Source organism: Cetorhinus maximus, chromosome 12 (assembly GCF_964194155.1).
Source record: "Cetorhinus maximus chromosome 12, sCetMax3.hap1.1, whole genome shotgun sequence".
NCBI classification, from domain to species: Eukaryota; Metazoa; Chordata; class Chondrichthyes; order Lamniformes; family Cetorhinidae; genus Cetorhinus; species Cetorhinus maximus.
The window spans coordinates 100896246-100922067 of NC_135890.1; the positions used below are offsets into that span (position 1 = coordinate 100896246).

At 38.3% G+C, this 25822-nt stretch overlaps 1 protein-coding gene across 4 annotated transcripts in view; it reads right to left on the minus strand.

Moving 5' to 3' along the window:
• Positions 1-25822, minus strand: part of ap1b1 (adaptor related protein complex 1 subunit beta 1) — a 68838-nt gene that overhangs the window by 38275 nt on the left and 4741 nt on the right. For all 4 annotated transcript variants that reach the window (XM_078554259.1, XM_078554257.1, XM_078554260.1 and 1 more), the window contains exons 3-8: positions 21827-21932; positions 18008-18143; positions 15418-15663; positions 5203-5393; positions 4572-4793; positions 748-868 (exon numbers count right to left, since the gene is read on the minus strand). In XM_078554259.1, the coding sequence (XP_078410385.1) occupies positions 748-868; positions 4572-4793; positions 5203-5393; positions 15418-15663; positions 18008-18143; positions 21827-21932 (1022 nt within the window). The remainder of the gene's footprint in view (positions 1-747; positions 869-4571; positions 4794-5202; positions 5394-15417; positions 15664-18007; positions 18144-21826; positions 21933-25822) is intronic.

The window sequence follows — 25822 nt, forward strand, 5'->3', positions numbered from 1 at the left end:
CCAAGTCTATATGGATTAAAGGTCATTCAAAATAAACCATTTGCTGCCAGTCAACTTTACTGGAAAAATTATTTCAACGTTCATGACTAATATGCCCAAGGAGCACATGAAAAAAACCCAAATCTGTTGCTGATGTAGATCAGATATTTGGGGAAAAAATGTTTCTGGTGGGGGTGTGGGGGCGAAGTTAGAAAACAGCTCAAATATTTATTGGGTTAAAAAGCATTAGATTAATTTGGTATTCTAAACACATCACTTTCTAATCAAAATACAATTACTGTATATTCACAAAGTTTTCAACGATCATACACAAACATGCCAAGTCTGAATAATTATCCAGAGTGCAAGTAAAATACAACTTCATGCTTTGAAAAGTAGATATAGTTTCTTCATTAAAGTGAATCCAATTTGTAAAGTGTTGTTAATGCATGGCCATGGATTAAAACTGGAGCAGTTATTGAAGGTTATTTTTCCATAAAAGAATACTAACATAATTCAAAAGCAAAATTCTGTGGATGTCTGAAATCTGAAATAAACAAAAATACTGCAAATTCTCAGCAAGTCTGGCAGCATCTGAGACAAGAGAAATAGAGTTAACCTTTCAGCTCTAAGACCTTTCTTCAGAACTGGAGGCCATCGAGGTGAATTGTTAACTCTGTTTCTTTCACCGCAGATGCTGCCAGACCTGAGTATTTCCAACGTTTTCTGCTATTAACACAATTCAGACAGTGCATTTCAGTTACTAACCTGTGCAATGTTGGCTTGAGAAGCCAAGCGAATCATAATGTCCAGTTTTTCCAGTTTCACATAAATTGGATCATTGTATTTTACAAAGAAAACCTTCATTTCATGCTTAAGAATCTCAGGCCTATATAAAAATAAAAGGAAATAAGGGTACAGAATTAACACTATTATATTCCTAAATCTTGAAATAACATTTTTCAATTCCTGTCTTCAATTAAGAAATGAAGCACCCAGCATTCAATTATGCATGGTACTTTATATATTATGAGTAGATGGCATAAAGAAATACCACATCACGTGGACAATTAAGTTTGCATATGTATCTAAGCAAGCAACAACTGAATCATTTTGCAACAGAACTAGTGGGCAGCATGGATTTTTCTTAATGATGTATTACCAGGTATCTATAAGACTTTATAGAAGTTTAAACGTACTGTAATTTCCTGTATCAACTTGAAAGTACACTACTTAATGTGTACAGAATGTACATTACTTAATCTGTACACCACTATATCATTCCACCCATCTCTAATGCAATTGTCAGAGAAATTATAGCACAGAAGGAAGCCATTCAACCTACTGCACTGCAACTGAAGTTATATATGCTAGTATTCCAGATGACTACCACTCTGTGAGATTGTGCAATTAATATAAGAGCCAATCAATATGCCTATTTCGATGTTCGCAAGGTATCTCCTTGAACCAGCCTCTATTTGTTCAGATGCTGAAAGGACATAGATTTTCTTCTCTGAGGTCATTTGTGTTTGCAATTCTCCTCCAGTTAGCAGTGGAGGCTGGGTCATTGAATATATTCAAGGCTGAGTTGGACAGATTTTTGATTGCCAAGGGTTATGGGGCCAGGCAGAAAAGTGGAATTAAGAACACATCAGATCAGCCATGGGGCTGGATTTTGCTGTCGGTGAGCAGGGGGTGGGGCGGGGCCTGCCCGCCGACGGCAAAATGATGCAGGATGATGTTGGGGGGGAACCCCTGATGTCATCCCACCCCATTTAAATTTTCAGGAAGGTGGGGGCACAGTGAGATCAGCTGTCCACCCGCCGACCTGTCAATGGCCAATTGAGGTCATTGACAGGATAATTAAAACAATTAAAGGCCCTGCCCGTCCAACCTTAAGGTTAGTGGACAGGCCAGGAGCCCCGGCGGGCTTCTGAAAAAACATGAAACTTCATCCATTGGCGGGATGAGGTTTCATGTAGGGTTTAAAAAAGTTTGTTAATAAATTTCACTGAAACTTTAATATGTCCCATCTCATGTGACATTGTCACATGAGGGGGACATGTTAAGGATTTTATTATTTTTCTATTTTTAAAGTTTATACAGCTGTCAGCGATCTCCCTGAGGCAGCACTTAGCCTCAGGGAGATGTGCGCTCTTTCGTGCGCATGTGTGAAAGAAAGCACTCTCGCATTTGGGGAATCCCCTCCCCCCCGCCCGCACAGGGAGTGCATAGCACTTCCTGGTGGACGTCACGCTGGGCGGGCCTAAATTGGCCCGCCCACTTAAAATGGTGGTGGGACCCACTTCTCCGGCGGGGATCGGCTTTCCGCCCGCCGGAAATTGGGTCGGGCCCCCCCGCCCGACAGACAGAAAATTCTGCCCATGATCATACTAGCTGCTGGAGCAGGCTTGAGGGTTTGAATGGTCTACTTCTGCTCCTATATCTTACGTTCTTAATTCAGGATTTTGCTGCATTTATTTCAGATATACAGAATTTACAATTTTGCAAGGAAAAAGCCGCATTCTCACTATGCAGCCTTCATTAAAATGTTACTTGTGCACTATGCACACATTTCATTGTGTGGACCAAGAAACAGTCAGGAATCAGCAGTCACCATTCAACTGGAATATAGGATTTAAGCTTTTAATAACAAAGAAAAACTGAATTTTAATGTTTTCTCTCATTTTGTTAATATTTATCCAATTCACAGAATATGAGGTTGAGAGAGGCGCTTGCAATCTGGTTGGGATAAAGCACAAAATGACTTAAGTCACAAGAATACAGATGCATGTTTCTTTTATATAAAACTTACTACATGCTCTGAGAGAAGCATGGACAAAATCCTCCAACTGATCATTGGTGGTTTAATCAGAGATCAAGGAGAGATAATACAACATGGTCACAGAATGTCCATTACTTTGGTTAGAATCATTTTGGTGCTGTGGTCGGATGAAAGCTGGATTGGAGAGATTTAACCATAGAGCTGGAGGAAAGATGGGGAGCAACAAGGGCCGAAGGGAGGTGGTAGTTTGCAAAGAGAGGGTTCGAGGTTAGTATTTTTTTTAAGATGGTGGCAATGAATGCAATTTTGTAGAAATAGAATCATGTAAGAGGGAGTGGTTCCCATGGGAAAGATGAGCCCAGAGAATGAGGGGAGATAGAAAGAGAGAGCGAGAGATGTGGATTCAAGGCTAAAAGCAAGGGGATACAGAAGGTTTGGCTTGTGGTAAGAGGAACGTGAAGGAACAGCAGAGCCCGCTAAACGGACAGGCTCAACCTTAGTAATTAAGAAATTCATAAGTTCCTTGTACTTAATGTTGGAGGTGATGGTGGACAGGGGAGACAAGAGGACCTTAAGGAAACAGCTCATAGTGCGAGTTACGCCTGCTCTCCAAGGTGATCCTGGGGTATATTCTGGCAGGGGAAAATGCAGCACATGGTCCAGCAAGAAAAGATGATAGTTGGCTAAATTAGTCGTAGACCAGATGTTCCTAAGTCTGCACCCTTTGGGCTTAGAAAGCTCAAATGGGGGCCACACCAATGGGGAATTATTAGTCTAAGCGAGAAAGGTTTTACTAGAGGCATGGGCATCAGTAGGTGGAACTGTAGAGCATAAAAATCTTGAACCCAACTAGAATCTTGAGGCAGGAGATGTTAGTATTAGGAAATGACACTTTCTTATTTCAGTAATGTCAGCAATTAGCACCCTCTGGTTACAAATAGCATGTTTAGATGAAATGAGGTGTCTCTGATGCATCCTAATCTAACACCTTCGACTGCATCAGTTTAAAATTTTCTATTTTCCTCACTATCCTGTGTGAGAAATTTGATTCAGACAGGCACATGATGATAGTAAACAAATTTACTTAAACTAGCAGACAAAAATCAAGCAGAAATGAATTATTACATGTCAATTAGTTTTACAGCTTGAAGACTTACTAATTTACTGTAAGCCAAACAACTGTGCATGAAATTATGCAAAATCTATCCAGTTTTACACAACGAAAAACAAAAGAGTTGCATTCATAAGGAACCTTCCATGTGTTCGGGACATCCAAAGGCACTTCACAGCCAGTGAATTATTGTGAAGTTATTATTTTGTTGTTTTGTAAGAAAAACAGCAAATTTGTACTCAGCAAGATCCCACACTCAGCAATCAGATGAATGACTAGTGAATATGTTTGCTGGCAATAGTTGAGGATTGAACACCAGCCAGGAAATCAAAGAATTCCTTGCTCATCAAAAGAAAAGTGCAATCAAATCTTTTGCACCTGCATGGACAGCAGACAAAGCCCCATCCAATAGGTGACATCTCAGACAATGCAGTGCTTCCTCACTTTTGCACTGAAATGTCAGCAGAGATCATACATTCACTCTTTTGGAGTGGCACTTAAAACCCACAGCCTTCTGACTCAGGTGAGAATGCTAACACTGAGCCAAAAAATGATAATTACAACTGCCAAAATGGTAAGATTTTTTCCCTAAATGTTGGTGTCGTAATGATTCAAAACATGCATTCTTGGAAACTTGTGACTTGTTACAGAGACACTCCTTTTCTACAAAAACTGTAATCACATAGTATACTGCACCTTTTCTGTACAATGAGGTTAATGTTTCTGAGGGCCACATACTGAAGCTCTGGTTCTGCAGACAGCAGTGTTACTAGTGGGGGTGCCAGTTTCTTCAGCAAAGTGCCATAGTAATCCAAGTCCTTTGACAACATTTCCATGAATTTCATCAGAACTTTTACAGCAGACAGGACAACAGCTGAGTTAGCGTGAGATAAACGTGGTGTCACACGTTCACAAATGCTATTGGACAAGAGATTCTGGTTAAAGTTATATGTACAAAATGTGTTAAGATATTGTAGATGATTCATTATGCTGAAATACAGGAATGAAAGATTAACATTTTCAACTTTAGTAATAACTTAACATAGAAAGTTATTTGTAATTTGATTCTATAAGATCCCCAAATATAAGCTAAAAAAAAAATCAGATTATCGTTGCAAGTTCTTGGACACATTTTCTTCAGCAATTAAAAAGATATAAAACATTAATGGAGGAATAAAAACAGCAACATTACTAGATGTAATTTTATTTTCTAGAATTGTGTGGTTAAATCTGGCATTAGATATATAAATATTCGGAACACTCAAGTATAGCATGTAATTTTATTGTAAGGTAAGAAAATATTTCAGCTGCCACTTCTGAGTTTTACCTTTGAGCCTCTCTGTCATCTTTTGGACTATAATTGGCTAAACAATCCAGGATAAATATCTGCCCCCATTCAGTACATTCATTTAAGGCTGTTAAAAGTTTGTTGATAGTCTGAGGGTTGAGATCTAATAAGTTGCTATTTGGATGGGACTCCGCAATCTCTGACAGAGCTGCCACAGCATTTGCCACCACCTGCAGATTAAAGAGTTAGGGTAATTTAGTTAAAAGAACACATTCACACCAGAATGACTTAAAAAGAAAATGCTCCAAACATGTTTTGGGGCTTCAACACTTGCATTTAAACCATTACAAGGTCACCATTACAAGGATTCAAAGTTGTAACAAATGGTTCATTACCATATTTGGGAAAGGATAAAAAGAAAAACAAACATTCAGGTAGGTCAAAAGAAACAGCATAGGTTTAATTGTAACTATTCCTTATGAAGGCAGAGCAAGACATTTAAAATTATGAATCCCTGGAATTTTTCAGTTTCAAAAACATTGGTATGCTTATTAGATAGAAGTGGGTTAATTTAAAATCTTAATATGTGCTTAAACTATTTGGCACTACCCAAAAGTAGACTGAATGAGACATCAAGTACCGCAATCATGTGCGCGCATTGAAGCTCATCAATTGGTCATAGAAACCCATATTGTGACCATGAAACTATCAAGATTGTTAATAAAACTGGTTCATTCTGCCCTTTCCGGAAGGGAAACTTGCTGTCCTTATACGGCTGGCCTACATGTGACTGCAGTCCCACAATGTGGTTGACCTCAAACCATTCAGCTGTATAAAATCTGAAATTGGGAATAGGTAATAAATGCAATCCTTGCCAGTAATACTTATATCCTGAGACTAAAGTACCAATAAGTGGACAATGACAAAATGCTTCACTCCCAAACAAACAACCCAAGTATAATCAACTGGATACGATTGGCAAAAGCCTCTCATCCTAAAAAGCCAAGTGAACTCAAACACTACGCTCTCGGGAGGCTGTTTTATGCATACACAAAGTTCCCTAGGATAAATGAACATAACTGCTGGCTACAGAATTGCAGTTCTGACAATATAGCATTTTTCAGTAGCTTTGTCAACGAACTTCTAGCAATAGCAATTTATGACTAAAATCTAGGTTAAACATCAGCATGGTAATGTTATTTTCAACACCAATATCACCTGCACACCCATAGTGGAAGAGAAACTACGAAGCATTCTAGCAGCTTCCGATCTGCACACCAAGACTTAAGATGAATAAATCTTGCACATTAATAGATCAACCACTAGAGCATAGGATGGTTCCTGCCAGTGATAGACGAAATGTTCTATGTAATCCTACTTCCTTAGTGACTTTATTTGCTGCTAGAACAACTTAACAAAATTCTCCTATAGCTTATGGCTTTGTCCATAATCACATAAACTTAGTATTTACTGAAATATATGTGCCCAAAGGACATGGAACTTTGAAAATATGAGCATGTCATGTTTTTTGAACGGTAATCAGCTGCAGCAAGAGAACGGCATTCAGAGAACTAAAGAATCATTCTGTAGAGTCAAAAGCTATTATAGATGCTGTAGCCATAGTGGTGCATATTTTAGGTAGCAGTAATTGAAATTCCAGTAGTGTTGAGCATTATCAGATTTCTCTTTCCACCCTTACATTTACATTATTAAAAATTGTGCACAATTCATTACAAAACTGCCGAGTGCAATCCCCAGACTTGCAAGATCAAATGTCAATAAGATGAGAATCTGCACAGGCTTGCTCAGATCTTACACTATGTTGCAATATACTGGTACATCACATTGAGTCACAATGTACTGACTGCTCACCTTACCGATTAACTAGCTGGATTACATAATACATCTATTTAAGCCCTATTTGCTGCAGTAAAATTTGTTTCCTTCAAGATTTCTTTAATAACAATTTCCAAGATTAATCTGCTCTTTTTTTTCCCAATCATCTTATTTGATGCTCTCACCTTATTCAATCTCCTCTAGTATATACCCTTGAACTAGCTCACCAGCATAGCACAAAAAAGCTGGGCTTTCAAAATAGCTGCAGCATTTTGCCATGGTGGTAAAAAGATTTGAACTTTTAACCAAGTTAAAAAAAGTTAACTATCAAAACTATATTTTAGATGACATGTATTTAGAAACTTTTCAATTAAAAAAAATCACATTTTATACAGGCAGAGGCAGCTTGATGACAAATCATTCCCTACTCCACCCGAATGCATTCATAAGGTGAAAGAGGTAACAATCTATACATTTGTGAGACAGCTAGTTTTTAAGTAATTCCTTATCCTAATGCATTCAAGGTGAAAGAGGTACTAATCCATCAGTCAAAGCTTTCAGGTTTGCAGAGGTGACTTTATCTTGAAAAATCTTTTGGAACTGAATCACTAGTGATCAAAATAATAATTCCACTGATCAAAAAAGAAAGCCTGCATGATAAACAAGCTGAACTGCAAAGGTCAGTGTTAAGTGTTATTACACCTTCCAGACTCAATACCCGAATCATACTCAATACTCAAAGACATTTTTAAGTAATGCAATTTCAGGCCACTTGTGTAGCTCAAGGAGAACCTTTACAGGAAAGTGAGAGATTATCTACTCAAAACATTTTTGGCCAGGGCATGGAACTCAAAACTTAGGAGGGAACAACAGGAAGCAGGTAGAATCATGAAGGTCAGTACTTCAGCAAGAAAATTTTTCCACTAACTTTGCTTCAGGCAAGCCTGAATATATCATAACTCTCAGAATTACGTAAAAAGCTTGTTCACCTTCTCCTTAAGAGCAATCTAGATTTAATCATTCTCTTATGTCCTTCAAATTGACAATGCATCTATTAAATTCCATTTGTTTTATTTTTATCTAAGTATAACATTAGAAGTTCTCACTGTATCAAATTGTTGTGCAGCTAATATTTCTGGACTACTGAAAGCAGTTGTCAAGAATGACTGATAGCTTAGATGGTAAATTAACACATCGTGTCAACAGACAAAACAACCAGATAGGTTGCATTAGCATTCTGCAAAGACAAAAACGCCTTGCCTCCAGACACACTCCAGGCATTCGAAAATAACAGCAATTTTTCTGAAAAAAGTAACACGCTTACAATGCTATATTATTTAAAGGATTCTTGAAGGGGAGTAAGTTGTTGAGAGATTAGTGCAAGTCATCACTGCAGTTACATTCAACAAAATTAACCAAAATGTAATGCTGTTAAAGTTATCAGTGGTTGGCATAGATAATATGACAGGGTAGTAAGGATAATGTTGGACTCACTATGTTGGTTGGTGGGCAGATTTTTTTTAAAAAGTTCAAAAAATTGCAATTAGCTCTCAGCATAATTAATTAGAATTGGAGATTCGGTGATGGTGCTTGTGTGGCACAAATGTTATTTGTCACTTATCTGCCCAAGCCTGAATGTTGCTCAAGTCTTGCTGCATGCAGACACAGACTGCATCAGTATCTGAGGAGTTGCAAAAGGAACTAAACACGGCACAATAAGCAGCAAAGCTCTACTTCTTGTTAGACAGAAGGTCATTGATGAAATAGCTGAAGATGGCTGGAACTCAGACAGTGCCCAGAGAAACCCCTGCGGCGATGTCCTGGGGCTGAGAAGATTGACATGTAACAACCACAACCAGCTTCCTTTGTGCTATGTATGAATCCAGCCAGTGGAGATTCTCCCTGCCCAATTCCCAGTGACTTCAATTTTACTAGAGCGCTCTGATGTTACACTCCATCAAATGTTGCATTGAAGTCAAGGGCAGTCACTCTCAACCTGACCTCCCTAATTCAGCTCTTTTGTCCATGTTTGGACCAAAACTGTAATGAGGTCTTTGCTTAGTGGTCCTGGCAAAACACAAACTGAGCAACTGGAGCAGGTTATTGCTGAGTAAGTATCCCTTGTTAGCACAGTCATCAGCAACTCCATCACTTTGCCAAAGATTGAGCATTGACCACTGCGGCAATTGTTGGCAGATTGGATTTGTTCTGCTTTTTGTAGACAGGACATACCTGGGCAATTTTCCACTTTGTTGAGTAGATGCCAATGCTGTCAGCAGTACAGGAACAGCTTAGCTAGATGAGCAGCTAATTCTGGAAGACAAGACTTCAGCACTACAGTAAGGATGTTATCATGGCTCATGCCAGTTCCCTGATATCAATTTAGGTTTGAGTTGAGAACAAATTTCTTCAAAGGGTTGTGAACCTTCAGAATTATCCCAAAAAATCTGAATTCTGAATTGTTGAGGAAATATAACACAAGAGACTAACAGATTTTAGGGAAATAATGGATATGGGGATAGCAAGGAAGTTAGTTGAGGTAGAAGATTAGCCATGATCTTATTGAAGGATGGAGCAGGCTCAAAGGGCCAAATGGCCTATTCCAACTCCTATTCCTTATGTCACAAATCAAATTGGCTAAAGACTGAAGAGATATAACGGTGGAGGCCTCAGTGAAGACCAAGATGGATCATCACTCGACAGTTCTGGCTGAAGATGGTTACAAATATTTCATCTTTAGCACTGAGGTGCTCAGCTCTGCCATCATTGAGGATAGGATGTTTGTGGATCCTCTGCCCCCAATTAGTTGTTTAATTGTCCACCACCATTCACGACTGGATGTGGCAGGACTTTGCAGCATTGATAGTTTTGATATTACTTAGCCAGCCAATCTATCACATGCTTATTCTGCTGTTTGGCATGCAAGCAGTCCTGTGTTTTAGCTTCACCAAGTTAGGACTTTGTTTTTAGTATACCTGCTGCTGCTCCTGGCATGCAATCCGACACTCCTTATTGAATCAGGGTTGGTTCCCTGATTTGATGGTAACGATAGACTGAGGAATATACTGGGCCATGAAGTTACAGATTGTGGTGGAATACAATTCTGCTGCTGTTGATGGGCCACAGTGCCTCATGGATACCAAGTCTGTGGGACAGTTCTCCCAAATTTGACAAAAGTCCCCTGATGTTACTGAGAAAACTTTTGTGCATCAGCTGGGCTGTATGTCCTATCCAGTGCCAAGATCGATGGCAGGTGGTCAGTCAGGTTTTATACTTAAGACTTTTTCATGTGGTTTGATACAAGTGAATGGCTTGCTAGGCCTTTTCAGAGGTCAGTTCAGAGTCAACCACATTGCTGTGGGTCTGGAGTCAACATGTAGGCAAGACCAAATAAGAACAGATTTCCTTCCTTAAACATCAGTAAGCCAGATTGTTATACAAAAAAAAACTGGTAGTTTCATGGTCTCCATTACAGATACCAGCCTTTCAGTCTAGTGTCATGTCCTAGTATATTATGAACTTTCAGTCAATATTTTTAAAAGCTGGTCACACAGGCCATTAAATTTGGCTGCTGCAAATCATGTGACTGCTGGAATTTTAAGCCTCAAGCGAATACTTAATTAAATATGGGCATTCATAGCCATCCAGGGAATTCACACATCCCTTTGTTTAAGGGTGGATCAACACAAAAGGACTATAGAATTCCCACCGACCTGACTCTGTTTCACCCTGGAAAAAGGGGAATATCAAAACCCAATGTGTGCAAGATGGATCAATAGGTCCTACCAACTTTCCATTGTGTCATGGTAGTTTCCCTCATTCAAACTAACCTGGGTGAATCTCAAGGTATCAAACGACAACAGAGGATGATTGGAATCACACACACCACCCTTTTGTTTGGTAAAAGCACTTTGAACTTGGAAAAGGTCACATGATGATGCAGTTATATTTTCTGTCTGCTTTTAAATCAGCTAGAAGCTATTCTGCAGACAGACAGTTCCACTGAAAGCCATCAAGCTAGCTGCAAGTCATCCAAGCAGCCAAGATAATAAACAGCAATACCCTCAAAATGGCAGATCCTAACAGAGAGAAGGATTCCCCAAGCTGTTGCAATTTGCCAACCTGAAAATAGGAACATAGGGTTTTGGAGGAGTAGGCCATTCAGCACTTCAAGCCAGCTCCACCATTCAATAAGATCATGGTTGAACTGGTTGTGGTCTCAACTCCACTTTCCTGTCTGCACCCCTTAACCCTTGACTCCCTTGTCTATCAAAAATCTACCTAACTGTGCCTTGAAAATATTAAATGACTCAGCCTCCAGTGCTTTCCGGGGAAGAAAATTCCACATACCAGTGACTCACAGAGAAAAAAATTCAGATCTCAGTCTTAAAAGGGGGACCTCTTAAACCGTGCCCCCTAGTCCTGGTCTCCCTCACAAAAGGGGAAGTTATTCCAGTTAAAGTTCACTTGAGAACCAACCTCTTAGAAACTCGACCAGAAGAAACTTCACAGTCTGCTGAGAATCCTTCGCTTTAGAAGGCCTTCACTTCAACTAAAGTATCAACTTCATCTATGAAACTACAGACCTGCCACAAAGAGACTGAGATAATTATAAGTTGTAACAGTATTTTAGCTGTATCCAATCTTTGCAACTGAGGTGTGGGTTGGAGACAAGGTGTGAAATACTGCATTAAATTTGGAGTAAGTGTGTGATAATAAACAAACTTTATTTTTAAATTCAAAAAGCTTGCTGCTGGAATTATTTAACTGGGACACTCACGCTGAGGGTAAGAAAACATGCACCTCTTACATACAAACATACTGATCCTGGACAGTAAAAGGAAACAAATTCTGTCTGGGACACTGGATTTATTTAATTAGTTGAATTTAAATTCACCAATTGTCATGATGGGATTTGAACACTTGTCATAACTGTCATTTATTCAACCTATTCCGATAGCTTAATTAAAATTATCTTGGCAATTTTGATTTTCACAGCCTGGCCAAAAAAAAAGTCACTATTTTACTTCAACATAAGCAAAAGATACAGGATTTTCTTCTTTAGAAAAAATTCGATGATATTTCTATAATGTCCTCTTTCAGTTAGTTTACTAAATACAATTGCATTTTGACCATTTATTTTCCACCTTATTGCAGAGTATAAAGACAGCAGGTTGAATACTATCTTAGTCTGCTCCATCACCTAATACAGTAGTAGCACCTTGTTGCAGAAAGCAAATACAACAATTCCACCTCATTGTAATATTGGATTTTTACTACAAGCTTCTTTGAACCAGGTTATGTGAACATTAGGAGATAAGTAGCCTCCTCCATTGCAATGCAGGCTGCAGGGATGCCAACACTGCCTTGGAGAGCAAATGGTAGACTGAGTCCTGTGTACGTTGCCTTGGTAACCCATTTGCATCAGTAGAAACATGAGTTTGTGAAAGCAAGATTTGTGTTGTGCAGTTACTGTTCCCTTTCCTATCAGTTCTTCATATTAATAAATATTGTAAGTTTTGAGAAAGTAGATCAGAATTGCCAAGATTATTTTAATGAAGTTAACTGAATAGGTTGAATAAGTGACAGTCCTGGCCATTTTTTAAAAAAACATTACATTATTAAAAGAGAAAGGTAGCTCGGGCAGTCTACTTTGCACTCAAATCCATTACAGACCTGCAATTCCAAGTGTGTTGTGAAATCTTTAATTTTAATGGGACCAAAACTTCAGCTTGGGAAGCCACTCAGAGTTGTTGACTCTCAAGAAAAATGGGCTACCAGCTAAGTGCGTTTAAGTACTGGCGAACTGCCAGCTTCCATGCTTCAGGATGCATGTGCTGCTGCTGGCAAGAAAGGAAATTGGGAAAATAATTGGAGACAGTCAAATTAAAAAGAACAAAGTCTTCGCCACCCAGCACTCATCACCCCCCACCCTGCCATTTGCGTTTTCATTGATGAGTGGCAGGGTAGCACTGAAACCAGTTGCTAATAGATGCACCTGACTCATTCTTCCTCTCTGTATTGCTTTTTTAAAATTGTCTCCAAGGAGGGAGGTACCAATGTTTGCTTGCGCCTCTCAAAGCAACCTAACCGGAACTGGTAATTCAGTAAAAAGATAAGAGGTTTAAGGTGTACCCCGCCCTCTATGGCAATAGTGTTCTAACTCACTGTACTTGCTGGCTTTTGATCTATCCTCTTCTAAAAGTGCTCATTCATTGAAACCTGTAACATAACATTCTGAGAGGGCTTGACACTGACAGGTTGCTCCCCCAGCTGGAGAGCTTAGAACTAGGGTCATAATCTCAGGATAAGTTTTTGAAACTCGCTACACCAAGGGGCTGCAGATGTTTTGTTCAGCAAAGTCAAGGCTGAGATAAATTGATTTTTGGACTCTAAGGGAATTAAGGGGAATCCTACAGAATAGTGGAATTGGTCACAGGTCAGTCACAATTTTACAGAATGGTGGGGCACACTCAAGGGGCCTTATAAGAAATAGGTCCAGGAGTAGGCCATGTTATTATATTCTGATTAACGTGGTTAATTACAATCCTACTAGCAATACATTCATGTCAGGTTTGACTAATGTGAAAAATATTTTAATTTGCTTAACATTATGACTGCAATTCAGTAGAACTGAGCAACAAAATTAAAATTTTGCACAAAAAAATGCAAACGCATATAATCCCAAAGATTTTTTCCTATTAATTATACACACAATTAACTCATACCCTTATTGCTATGCCACCTAACTCAGCAACTGAGTCCTTCTGTGTGTTAGCTAGCCGATACCTTCCGTCAAACACTCACTATTACAGAGTTCAAATACAAGAGGTGGAAAAAGGTAGTAAGGAGCAGTTAACTTAGCACATTTGAAGTCACATGCCTTGGGTAATTGAATATGCTGAGTCGCTGCCACTAGCTTCACAGTCAAAGTCCTGAGCCAATAATTATTTTCAAAAAGAAAAACAGACATCAGTCCAATAAAAAGTAAACGTCAGCTAATAAAAAGGCACTTTAAGATTACCAATTCCCATTGTCTACCCTAGTCAGGATATCAGCTAGAAATCTTGCCCTTTTAAATCATTTTACCCCCACAAGGCAATGAACAAATTTTCATTTATAGAACCTCAACACCAACTCACGACATACCAATTGTTTCAAAGATGATGAATTTCTTTTGAATGTACTTCAGATAAGTGGGCAAACTGAACACAACCTGAATACAAAATGTCCCACAAGCAACAAAAGTAGTAAATGATTGGTTATGCTGCTTTTGTGGTGATGCATTGATGGAAGAATGTTATACTGAATACAAGGGCAACTGCCTGTTTTTTGAATACTGCAATATGCCCCCCGAACAAGCTGACAGGCCCTCAATTTAATGCCAAGTGATGGCAATTTTGATTGTACAGCTTTCCCTCATTACTGCATAGTTGTTACCCTAGATTTTGTGCTCAAGTTCCAAGTCATGAAGCGGGACTTGAACTCACAAAGCTTTTTACTTACAGTGCACCACCAACCAATAATTTAGAAACTTTATATTGACTTTTTAAATTAAACATTTATGCCTCATTATCATGGCAAGATTGAAGTTTCTGCACAGTTTCTTTAGTGCTGCACTAAACAAAAGAATCATCTCCAATTTTCAAACACATAGGTCAGATCCATGCTGCATTTTGCCTTCTCTGCTAGGATCAGCTGCTGGAATTTACAAAATAAGCAGCTTAAGTTTTCGTTAACTAGTATAATTGAAAAAGCACAGGAAGAGAAACTGCTGAATCAAAAAATTGGAAACCCTTCTGGGATCAACACTTGACATCCTGTTGGAAAATTTCATAACACTGGAATAATTTACTTGGTAAAAGTAAGTTACAATTTTTGAAAAGCTCAGCAATTATCCAAATGTTTACTTTGAAGAGGAGTTACAAAGCAAGAAAATCTGCCAAACTAGATGACCAGATCAGCAGAACAAACCTGAAGTCAAACACATAACCTACAAAAATAAAATAGTACAGGTGCAGGAAATTTGAAAAAAAACCCCAGAAAATGCTGGAAAAGTCAGGAAGCCTGCAGCACCTGTAAAGAAAGGAGTAAAATGTTAACATTTCAGGTACAACCTGTCATTAGAACTGAATGAGTCATTATACCTAAAATATTAACTTTGTTCTCTTCTTTACAAATGTTGTCTGACCTGCTGCAGGTACTTTTTGACTTTACATCCTGCGCTTCACTAGGACAGCAATTTTTTCAATTAAAAAGGAATGAAAATATCTGCATACTTTTAATAAAATGAGAGCACCGAGAGTTTAGCTACTGATCTCATTAATTCACAATATCTTTCCTATCTTTACCAGTTAGCTGGAAGTTTTAAATTAATGTCTACAGATATGAGGGGAGAAATTTTAATATTTTGTTTACCATTGGATTGGAGTCAGATATCAAGTCCTTCAGAGTGTCCAGAAATCCCTGATCTTCGACCAGCTGTGCATTGATATCATGTAGTTTAGCTACACAGACAGCAGCAGTCTTTCGTACATAGGGATCTTCATCCTTTAAACATTTTCGCAGGGGCTCACACAGGTACTCGGTGATTTTATCTACACGGATGCAGCCCATGGTTCTTACTGCCAGTGCTCTAATAAGTGGATTGGGATCTTCGCAGTCCTGAAATTTGACCAAGCAACCATAAACTTAATCACTGCTTTAAAAAGGAAAGAAATTTCATCAACAACAGTATTCATACTTGCGTTCAGTTATGCAGAATGTATGACATTTTGGGATATCATACAATAAGATCAAGAAGAGAATGAAGGTACTTAGATTTACACAGTCTGATTTTGAAAAAATTAATATATTTGTTGAACTCAGTTGATGGCTTGCAGCTTGCATAGTTAGTCTTTAACCACACAAACACAAAGTCCCAGATTCCCTGGTCTGTGCTGAATTAGTTAATCCAAGCAGAATAAGCAGAAAGTAAAGTAACCAGAATCCCTACTTGTAGCTGCAATCCAACAACCCCATCTGAAAACATGTGTATTTAATTCATGCCTTATCCATGAATGACGTTTGGCAAGTTAGTTTTTGGAAGGTGTCCAGCGGTGGACAACAGTATCCATCATAACACACTGCTTTTGGAGGAGAACAGTCAGAAGGAAATGTGGTAGCTATTAATTCTTCATAAAAAGGTCTATTTTCCCCAACACTACTAGTACATGAACTGCAAGAATACCCAAGTCTTAACCTGTTTTTTCCATTTAATGGCTATTGCCACAGGCAATTTAAAAACTGATTGCTAAGTAACTAATGTGCCAAGATCATTCAATGAAATGTCCCAGGATCAAGATCTGATCTCCCTCCCTAACAGCACTGTGGGTGTACCGATACCACATGGACTGCAGCGGCTCAAGACAGCAGCTCACTAACACCTTCTCAAGAGCAATTAGGGATGGACAATAAATGTTGGCCTAGATAGTGATGCCCAAATCCCATGAATGAATATAAAAAAAGATAAATGATTACGTAAAAATTGTAGCTTCCACTTTAAAAAGATACCTACAGATACCTATAGGACATTTAGACAAAAGAAACATTGCAGGGATTCAATCACATACAAAACTAATGTGATGACACAGTGACTACAGATCTAATAGTGTTATCCTACCATTTAATTTAGCTATCAGCAAATTGCCCAGCATTACAAAATAAAGAAATTTATTTTTCTTTATAAAGCATCAAGGTGATCACTTTTCAATTTCTGCAATCTACTCTATCATATAGGGTTCCACAGTAGTACACCACAATTCTTACAGCAGTATAAAAGCAGGAAAAGGTAGGCTGCAATAAATTTAAAAATGTACCTTGAGCATTGTGGCAATTTTACAAATTTCAAATGAATGAATGAATGAGCCACATGCTCTATTTTCAGTATGATCTGTTGCAGCTTTATAAGTGTCTATATAATAACCAAATTCCAAACAACATCAAGCAGATCTCAGGAACAGAATAAAGCTCCGTCTCATCTACCCCAATAATTTAGATTATATCTCAAGCATGACCAATGCAGTAGTGTGCACTTTTTCATTTTCATATCAGCCAACCAGGGTAAAATGCAACTGTCAACTTGTGCTGAATTATAAGCAACCTTGTGAAAGAGGAAACTTGGGTAGCACTTTATATTTCTCAAATTCCTAACAACCTCACATAAGATGTTTCACTTTTGAATTGCAGTATATGCTGTTGAGAGGAAAATGATGCACATATTTTGCATGTCGTAAGATCTCATCAATCTCAATGAAAAACAGTTTTAGATTGCTTAGAATATTAGTTTGCCATCAGTAGGATGCATTTTTTCAACATGCTGTGTACATTTTAGTACATAGGGTGATAAATGGATACATTATTGACAACATTTACTGCTTTAGACACCTGGGGATTGGGTGATGCTGTCAGTTAATGAATGGCATTGTTTTATTCAAATAGCATTGGCCAAAGAAGAAACGTTGACCCGATACTCAGAAAACCTTTAGCTCTTAAATAGTGGCATGGAACCTTTAACACTCATCTCAGCCACCAGAACAGGGGTTGGGACTGTCCAAACACACTTTACTGATGACATATGCAGGCAATAAAGAAAAATCTTTCACTTTACGATGGGGCTGTTTTTGAACACAGATCCAAGAAGTGAACAGAAAGATCATTAATCCATAAGCAACCCCACTCACAACCCACACAAAGTTTAGTTTACTTAGGATATTGGTTTCCATCAGTAGGATTTTTTTTTAAATATACTGTGCACATTTTAATTAAGTGCTAAGATAAATTGATGATGAAATTTACTGCTTTTGAACACCTGCAGATTGAATGATGCTATTGGTTAATGGACTGCTCACTTGCCTTTGGGATCTACATTCAAACATTATCCAGATTCTGCTTCTATGTCGTCAGGATTTAGTGAAGCTTTGTACAAGGATCTGTTAAAAATTCTGAAACAATTTATCAAAATATATACCTTAACAAAAGTGTTGACAGCCATAATTGCCATATCAGGCTGACTCTTTGCATAGTTCATTAGGTAGAGGTACACCAGCTTCTTCAGCTCCAGGTTGTCTGTCTGCATGCAGTTAACAACATCAGGAAAGAGGGCGCTATTGAGAGAGAGAGAGAGAGAGAGAGAGAGAGAGAGATACAGAAAGAAACAAAGTAAGAAATCCATGCATCATTGGAACATTGTGACAAATCAAATAAATTGACATTTAAAATTGAATTTATATTGTTACATTATAACTTGAGTCATGCGAATACATTTCTAGAATACCCAGTACAGAATTAGCTGATTAACACCTAAACACGGGAGATCAACAGCTGTACTTAAAAATGCTTTTGTTGCATAATTACTTCACTTTTCAAGATTTGTTAAAGGTCCCAGTCAGACAAAAGGTGCCAATTGTTCTTCTGTCCCTTCAAAACTGGAAAATTTACATACAATTGTTCATCAGTGAAAGGTTGTAGAGCAAGCTTGCGCAATTATTTTTATGAGCACCAAACAAGGTGCTTGGACTATACTAGTTGAATTTTCACACTAGTCATTAGGAAAAAATGCTCGACACTGACCCACAAGCTCCACCACATAGTTCTAGGACATAAAAACCTGTATGAAAGTGCAAATTTTGCATAGTTATAGATCTTATGAAGACAAGGGTTAATTCTAACTTTTTTTTAAGTTCGTATTTATATACAGTAAAGCTACTTGTCACAAACTCTAAAGGAACCAACTTGCAAACTTATGAACAATTGTTCGTAAATTTTCTAGTATGTGGGATCAGGACCTCTAACAAATTTTGCACAATGGATTCAAAAGAGCTTAATTTATACCTAGTGTTCAGCATTCATACTAATTCTAATAAAAACATCTACAACATTAGCAATCAACAATGCCATTACAATATAATCTACACTTATAAATTCAAAACTGCCTAATTTAAATGAACTGATAGCTCAAATTTTTAACAAAAATCTCACTTTGCAGTATTGGTTACATTGCTACGTTCAAACAATTAGTTTTATTTTCCCCACTTAATCGAATTATCCACTAGATTATCACTGAACAGTTGTTGATAATTATTTCAAAAGCCAAAGACAGATAAGCTCATTCTTGTATAGAAATAGAAGAATCTGCCCAAATACAGCATTCAACTGCCTTTCAATGATTCCACAGCTTTGCCTTCAATACCATGCTATAAGACCATTCCAGGTATTAATTACTCTTCATGTGAAAAAGTGCTTCCTGAGATGTCCTGAGATTGCCTTTTACCTGTACTATTTGTTTCTATGTCTGCTCATTCTGCATTAACCTGAAAAACTACCGAGATTTGATTTTTCTACGTCAGTTAATATCTTACAAACATCTAAGGTTGCTCAGTCACCTTTCAAGGTCAAACAGTTGAGTTTTTTTAGATCTTCGACACAACTCGGTCTGAATCAGCCTGTGGTATTTCTGAGCTGCATACAGGGCTAGGCGGCTTCCCTTGTACTTCAGAACTGAATTTGGCACTCAAGTGTGGCTTTAACAGTTCAATATACAGCATCAGTCCAACACCCCTTGACTTGTGCTCCTCCTAACCTATAAGTTTTTATCTGTCAGTATTTTCTGATTGGTCAGTGATTTGGTTTGAAGGGTGGAGCCTGGTGCATGCACTGCAGTTACTTGCCCCTAGCTCTCCCTGCTCCGTGGCCTTGGTTGCTAACCCCGGCTCCCCCTGCTCCCCAGCCTCGGTTACTACCCCGGCTTCCTTGCCTCGGTTACTAACTTCAGCTCTCCCTATTGCCCAGCCTCGGTTACTACCCCTAGCTCCCCCTGCTCCCCAGCCGTGGTTACTACCCTGATTCTCCATACTCCCTGACCCAAGATACGGGCACCAGGCTCTCATTGCTCCCTGGCCTTGGTTCCTGGCCCTCACTGCTTCCCGTTTCGGTTACTTACCCCCGGCTCATGCCACTCCCCAGCCCTGGTTACTGTCCCCCAGCTCGCACCACTCCCCAGTTCCAGTTACTGCCCCGTGGCTCCTGCCACTCCCCAGCCTCGAGGCTTCTGGCCCCCAGCCTCCACTGCTCCCAAAGGGGAGAAGGGATAAACCTGTCAATCAGTCCAATATCAGTGGTAGGAAAATGTCTAGAGACAAATAATACAGGATAAAATAGAAAAATATAGTTTAATAAACAAAAGCAGTATGTATTTGTTAAAGGTAAATCATGTTTGCATAACTTGATTGAGTTCTTTAATGAAATACCAGAGAGGGTTGATGAGGGTATTGTGCCATGAGTTGTGCATGTGGACTTTCAAAAAGCGTTTGATAATGTACCACACAATAGATTGGTTAGCAAAATTGAAGCTTATGGGATTAAAGGGGTATTGATTGTACGGTATGTAGTTAAGGGGATATGTGGTTAAGGGACAGTAAGCTGAGGGTAGTAATGAACTGTTGCTTTTTTTAAACAGCTTTATCAACTTTCATTGCTACCTTCAACTATTTGCTTATGTATATCCCCAGATCTCTATCTACACCTCCTTAAAGGTTGTCCCACTTAGTTATATCATCTCTCCGCATTCTTCCTACCAAAGTGTATCAATTCATATTTCTGAGATTCGTGTCATATACATGCTTTGAAATTATGCCTTGTGTGTCCAAGTTATTAAATATATATCAAAAAGAGCAGTTGGACCCACCCTGGACTTGGGTATACAAGGCATAATTTAAAAGTATGCATATGAAGCACATCTCAAAAATATAGTAAACAACAAGGAGGCTAGCAACAGGCTTCAGGAGGGCATAAGGACTGGTGAAATGGGCAGGTACGTAACAGATGAAATTTTGCTCAGAATTGTAAATTGATACACTTTGGTAGGAAGACCGAGGAGAGACAATTTTTGTGGCGGTGCAGGGACAGATCGATCTGGAGATATGCATAAGCAAGTAGTTCAAGGCCGCAGGATGAGTTGAGAAAGCTATCAAAAGCATATGGGATCCTTGGCTTTACATATAGTAGCATAGAATACTGTTTGACAAAGGAATCCTGTAGTCTTTTCCTTATTCATAACTAGTCTACTTGATTTCATCCTTTCATTCGTACCATTTTTAATAATTGTTTTCTACATAATTATCTATTTCTCCCTCTAATGGCTGCTCCTGGTTATTTTTATTTTCCTGCCCTCTAACTCCAACTCCCTCATTCTTAGTTCAAAACCTTGTTACTTCCTTACTTAACTGTTTTGACAATACATTACAACCTTTCCTGTCTAGGTATAAATCTACCGGGCTCTTCAACAGTCACTAATACGAATCTCATATTGACTAAGATAACTAAAAAATTCCACCAATATTCTGAAACAGAAGTAATTACATCAAATCTATTGTCTGCAACAGCAATTAGGCATATAAAACAGGTTTAATAGATGCACATTATGAAGAGGCTATAGTCTCCACTTGTTTTGGACCAGTATGTGTTCACATAACTGTTGCTTGTGCACAAAAATGAAAATACAATTAAACATTTTTTAAAATTTGCAGCATATCTAGTTTTAAAGGAAATGCATAATCTTTCATCACTCCACCATAAAGGCTGTACAAGTGGACTTTTGCAAAACTTGAATGGGCAGAATATTGATACTAAGAAATAAAAAATCAAGACATGAATGCTTCATATATGCAGAAAATTCAGTTAAGCTCTGCTTGAAAAGCATTGCCCAGATTAGCACAATCTCAATGAGAACTTACTGCAACTTTCCCTCATACAATCTTACAATGCTGAATTGCCAAAATTTATAAAATACCTGACATCTTTCCCAACAGTCATTGAAGCAATCACTTTCTTCACTGCTTCTTTCTTCTTTTCCTTCTTGTCACTGTTGAGCTCCGCTTTGAGCTCAAATATTTCTCCTAGAGTTCATTAAATAAAATCATGGCATAAATTTATTTTAACAGAAGATTTTACTATAACCATAGTGAAATGATGCTTTGCAACTACTCGTTTTCCAGAAATATATATTTTACAATTCCACACCAGCAATTCACCAGCGCATCATAGCAAGTCTACATATTTAATGACTTCCAACATCTTTAAGTTTGACTGGAAGCAAGCAAACATTCAGAGTGTTACCGCAAGCCAATTGGAATTATTTTGTCTTCTCAATCTCAGAAAACAGCCAATTATTCTTTGCTACAATTCATTAAAATGTCTACCTCTGGCCATGTTCCCTTTCAAAATTTAGCTGTTGCGTGCACCTTTTTGTTTTCAGTCCTTTAAATTTTCTTTTGCATGGCTGCATACATGTGTTATTCTTAATAAAACAAGGCCTGCACAGTACCTCTCAGGCTTAGCAGGAACATTGCCTGTGGCTACCATGTTGGTGATTCCTTTTCCATTTCCAATGGCCAAGGTTTTGTCTTCCCATTACTCAACACAATCCAGATTTTAAGTTTTGTGAAAAGATCAATACATCATAAAGAGGAAGCCTTGCACTTGCAACTGCATCAATTTTAGTACCAACACTGCTTTGACTGTTACAATGCACACAGGTGAAGACTCAAATGAAAAGAGAAAATGTGGAGGGAGTGGGGGTTGGGGCAGTGGAGTAAGAGAAAGTTACAGAGATAAGGAGAATCAGGGCCAAGGAAGGATTTAAGGACCTTGAGATGTCGGGGGATTAGGAGCCAGTGTTGGTCAACAAGAACAAAGGTGATGGGTCAGTTGGACTTGGTAAAAAAATATAAGTAGCGGAGTGTTTGGGGGGGGGGGCGGATTGCAGCACAATTCTTTTGGAATGACTTTTTGTTATGGTATTAGATTTTACAATTTTCACATACAAAGCCCAATGGAATTTCAACCATCCAAATAAAATGTAGTACACTAAACCAAAAAAGAGAGTGAGTGCTCTCTAAAAATCTGTTTTCATGAAAAAAAAATTCCATCTTTCCCCAGCAACCATCCCTTCTTCTTAATTTGGAATGTAGCGCCGAGGGTACTAACACTTCTTTATCCCACTTGCACAATGAGGTCTTTCCTGGACTGAACCCAGAAGTAATTCAATTCCAGTGATCCTTGACTGTTTACAAAATAATGCTATGACCAAAGTTGTCATCAAAAACACAGCACAAGGTTGAAACCAGAGCATATCTTTTAACTTGTCCCACTCATAGATATCCATAACAGAAAGGTCATAACCTACTTTGTCCTTGGCTCCTGTATGGATAGATTGACATCAACTACAATACAAGCACTACATCCCTTGAATCTACCTGTGCCTTGAGATAAAACGTAAATACAGCCAAAGAACATTCTTTCAATGTCACTACAACCTTGTAACCAATCAACAGTAGACAAATCTGAAACTTGGTAAAGTAAGCACCGACAGAACTGGAATTTGCAAACAAATTTAACCATCATGAATTTAAATGTTACCAATCTAATTATAATGTTAAGATCAAGTTTCACATCGTAATCTCTTGTATGTACTCTAATATCCTACAAAACTATAGTGAAGGTGTTCACTTTTGCCTAGTTTAACTACATTAGGAAACATTGCCACTGCAATGGAGCTCATGTCAAAAGTGCATTTGTCAAATTCTGCTCATTCCAGTTTCTAAGAAAATACCAAATCACTGGGGGAGCAGGCACTATACAATTCCGTTATTTTAGCAAGTGTAGCTGATTAAAATAGTTATAATATAAAAGGTAGCACAAACAAGGAGGAATAGGCATGTAGTAACCTTATCTTTATTCACCATATAATGAACAAGTGACACAGCAGCCTGCTTGAAACTTTAGATACATTCTAGCATTACTGTTGGATAAAGGGGCTGGGGAAAGGCTACTGCCAATCTATTAAAAATACATTTTATTATTTATATATAGTAAATTATTTAGAAGCACATGTCAAGTCAGAAAGTTGAGAGACTTGAGCACTAAGTCTAGGCTGCCACATTGTGCAATACTAAGGGAGGACTGCTCTATCAGAGGCACCGTCATTCAAATAAAACTGCGTACACTTCTGGTCACACTACTGGAAGGATGTGATCGCACAAGAGAAGGTACAGGGTAGATTCACGGGGATGTTGCCAGGACTGCAACATTTTAGCTATAAGGAAAGATTGGATAGGCTGGGATTGCTTTCTTTGCAATGGGCGAGGCTGGGAGGAGACTTAATTGAGGCACATAAAATTTTGAGGGGCTTAGGTAGAGTGGATAAGAATTTGCCTTTGCAGAGAGATCAATAACTGGGGGCGTAGATTTAAGGCAATTAGTAGAGAGGAGTTAAGGAGAAATCTTTGCACCCAGAGGGTAGTGTGGGTCTGGAACTCACTGCCTTATGGGGTGGTAGAGGCAGAACTTCAATGCATTGAAAAAGTATGTGAATATGCACTTGAAGACTACAGACTAAGAACTGGAAAATGGGATTAGATTGGCTAGCTCTTTCTTGGCTGGCACAAATATGTTGAGCCAAATTTCTATGATTCCATTATTAAACTGAACCCTCTCACAAAAAAGATTACTTGGCACTACTTCAAAAAAGAGCAGGGAAGATCTGCCCAGTATCTTGGCCATTAATTATCCCTCAGACATCATTGAAAATCAGATTATCAAGTCAATATCTCATTGCTGCTTGTGGGACCTCTCATGCCTAAATTGGTTGCTGCATTTCCAACATTACAATAGCAATTACACTTCAAAAAAGTACTTAATCCGCTGTAAAGCACCTGGTGTAGGTCTTGAGGACAAGAGAAGTGCTATATAAAGGAAAGCTTTCTGTATGTAAGACAGACAAAATAATTAACATTAAAATAATTTTATAAAATGAAAAATTCTTAAGTTTTCTTGAAAAAATTTACAGTTATAACTCAATACACATTGTTGTAAGCGATACATTTTCAGATAACTTACCTAGATAGAGTTCATCTCACTTTAATATGTTAATTGATACATTAAGACTGTGGTAAAATTAAAACCAGAAGAACTGAACACAACTTACTTTGCCAGGGATCATAGAGCTAGGAGGCGGCTGGAAGCCTTCTGCCTCAATTTAGCCCTATTACAACAGAAGTCTTGGGTTAACTCTAGATTATGGACATTCTGGTCCAAATGAAATACTAACTCAAATTTTCCACTGAAGCTTTCATTGATCTCTACCATGGCAGGTTGCTGAGGCTCTCACTACTCATTTAGGCTGTGCATTCTTACTACAGTTTTCTTATAACTTTTGCCACTGTGCAAAGTATCTCTTTTTGCTAAACTTATTGCCTTGTGGTTTTTAAAAAAACAAAAATAGTTATGTTAAAAAATGATTGAGAGAAAATTCCTTTCCTCCAGCTTTGGCATAGTGCATTTTGTATGTCGAACACTGTGCTAAGTTACAAATGGAAAAAAAAGCTCAACCAGGAATGCTGTTAAACACACCAACGTCTATATAGTATTTGACTGCAAGCCAAAACTACATAAATAGGTACCTGTGAAAAGACGCACAATTCCAAACTTTTGCTTGAGTACAACTCCAGACTGAGGTCATATGAATAATTGATTTCAGTTGTCAGTGTACAACATGTGGATTGGACAGGAAATGTATCTTTCAGTACAATAAATGACCTGTTGTGCCTATTTGCATAATACCACAACCACATGCAGCATTTTATACTGTTCAACAGTTCCACACTTCAAACTTTCACAGTGCAGGAAAGAAAAACAGAAGAGGAAAGGGATCAATTGGAATCTGGACATTCTGAACAAGTTACTGTGACTGGCTCGTCAATAATCTCATAGAAACCAGTGTTAAACC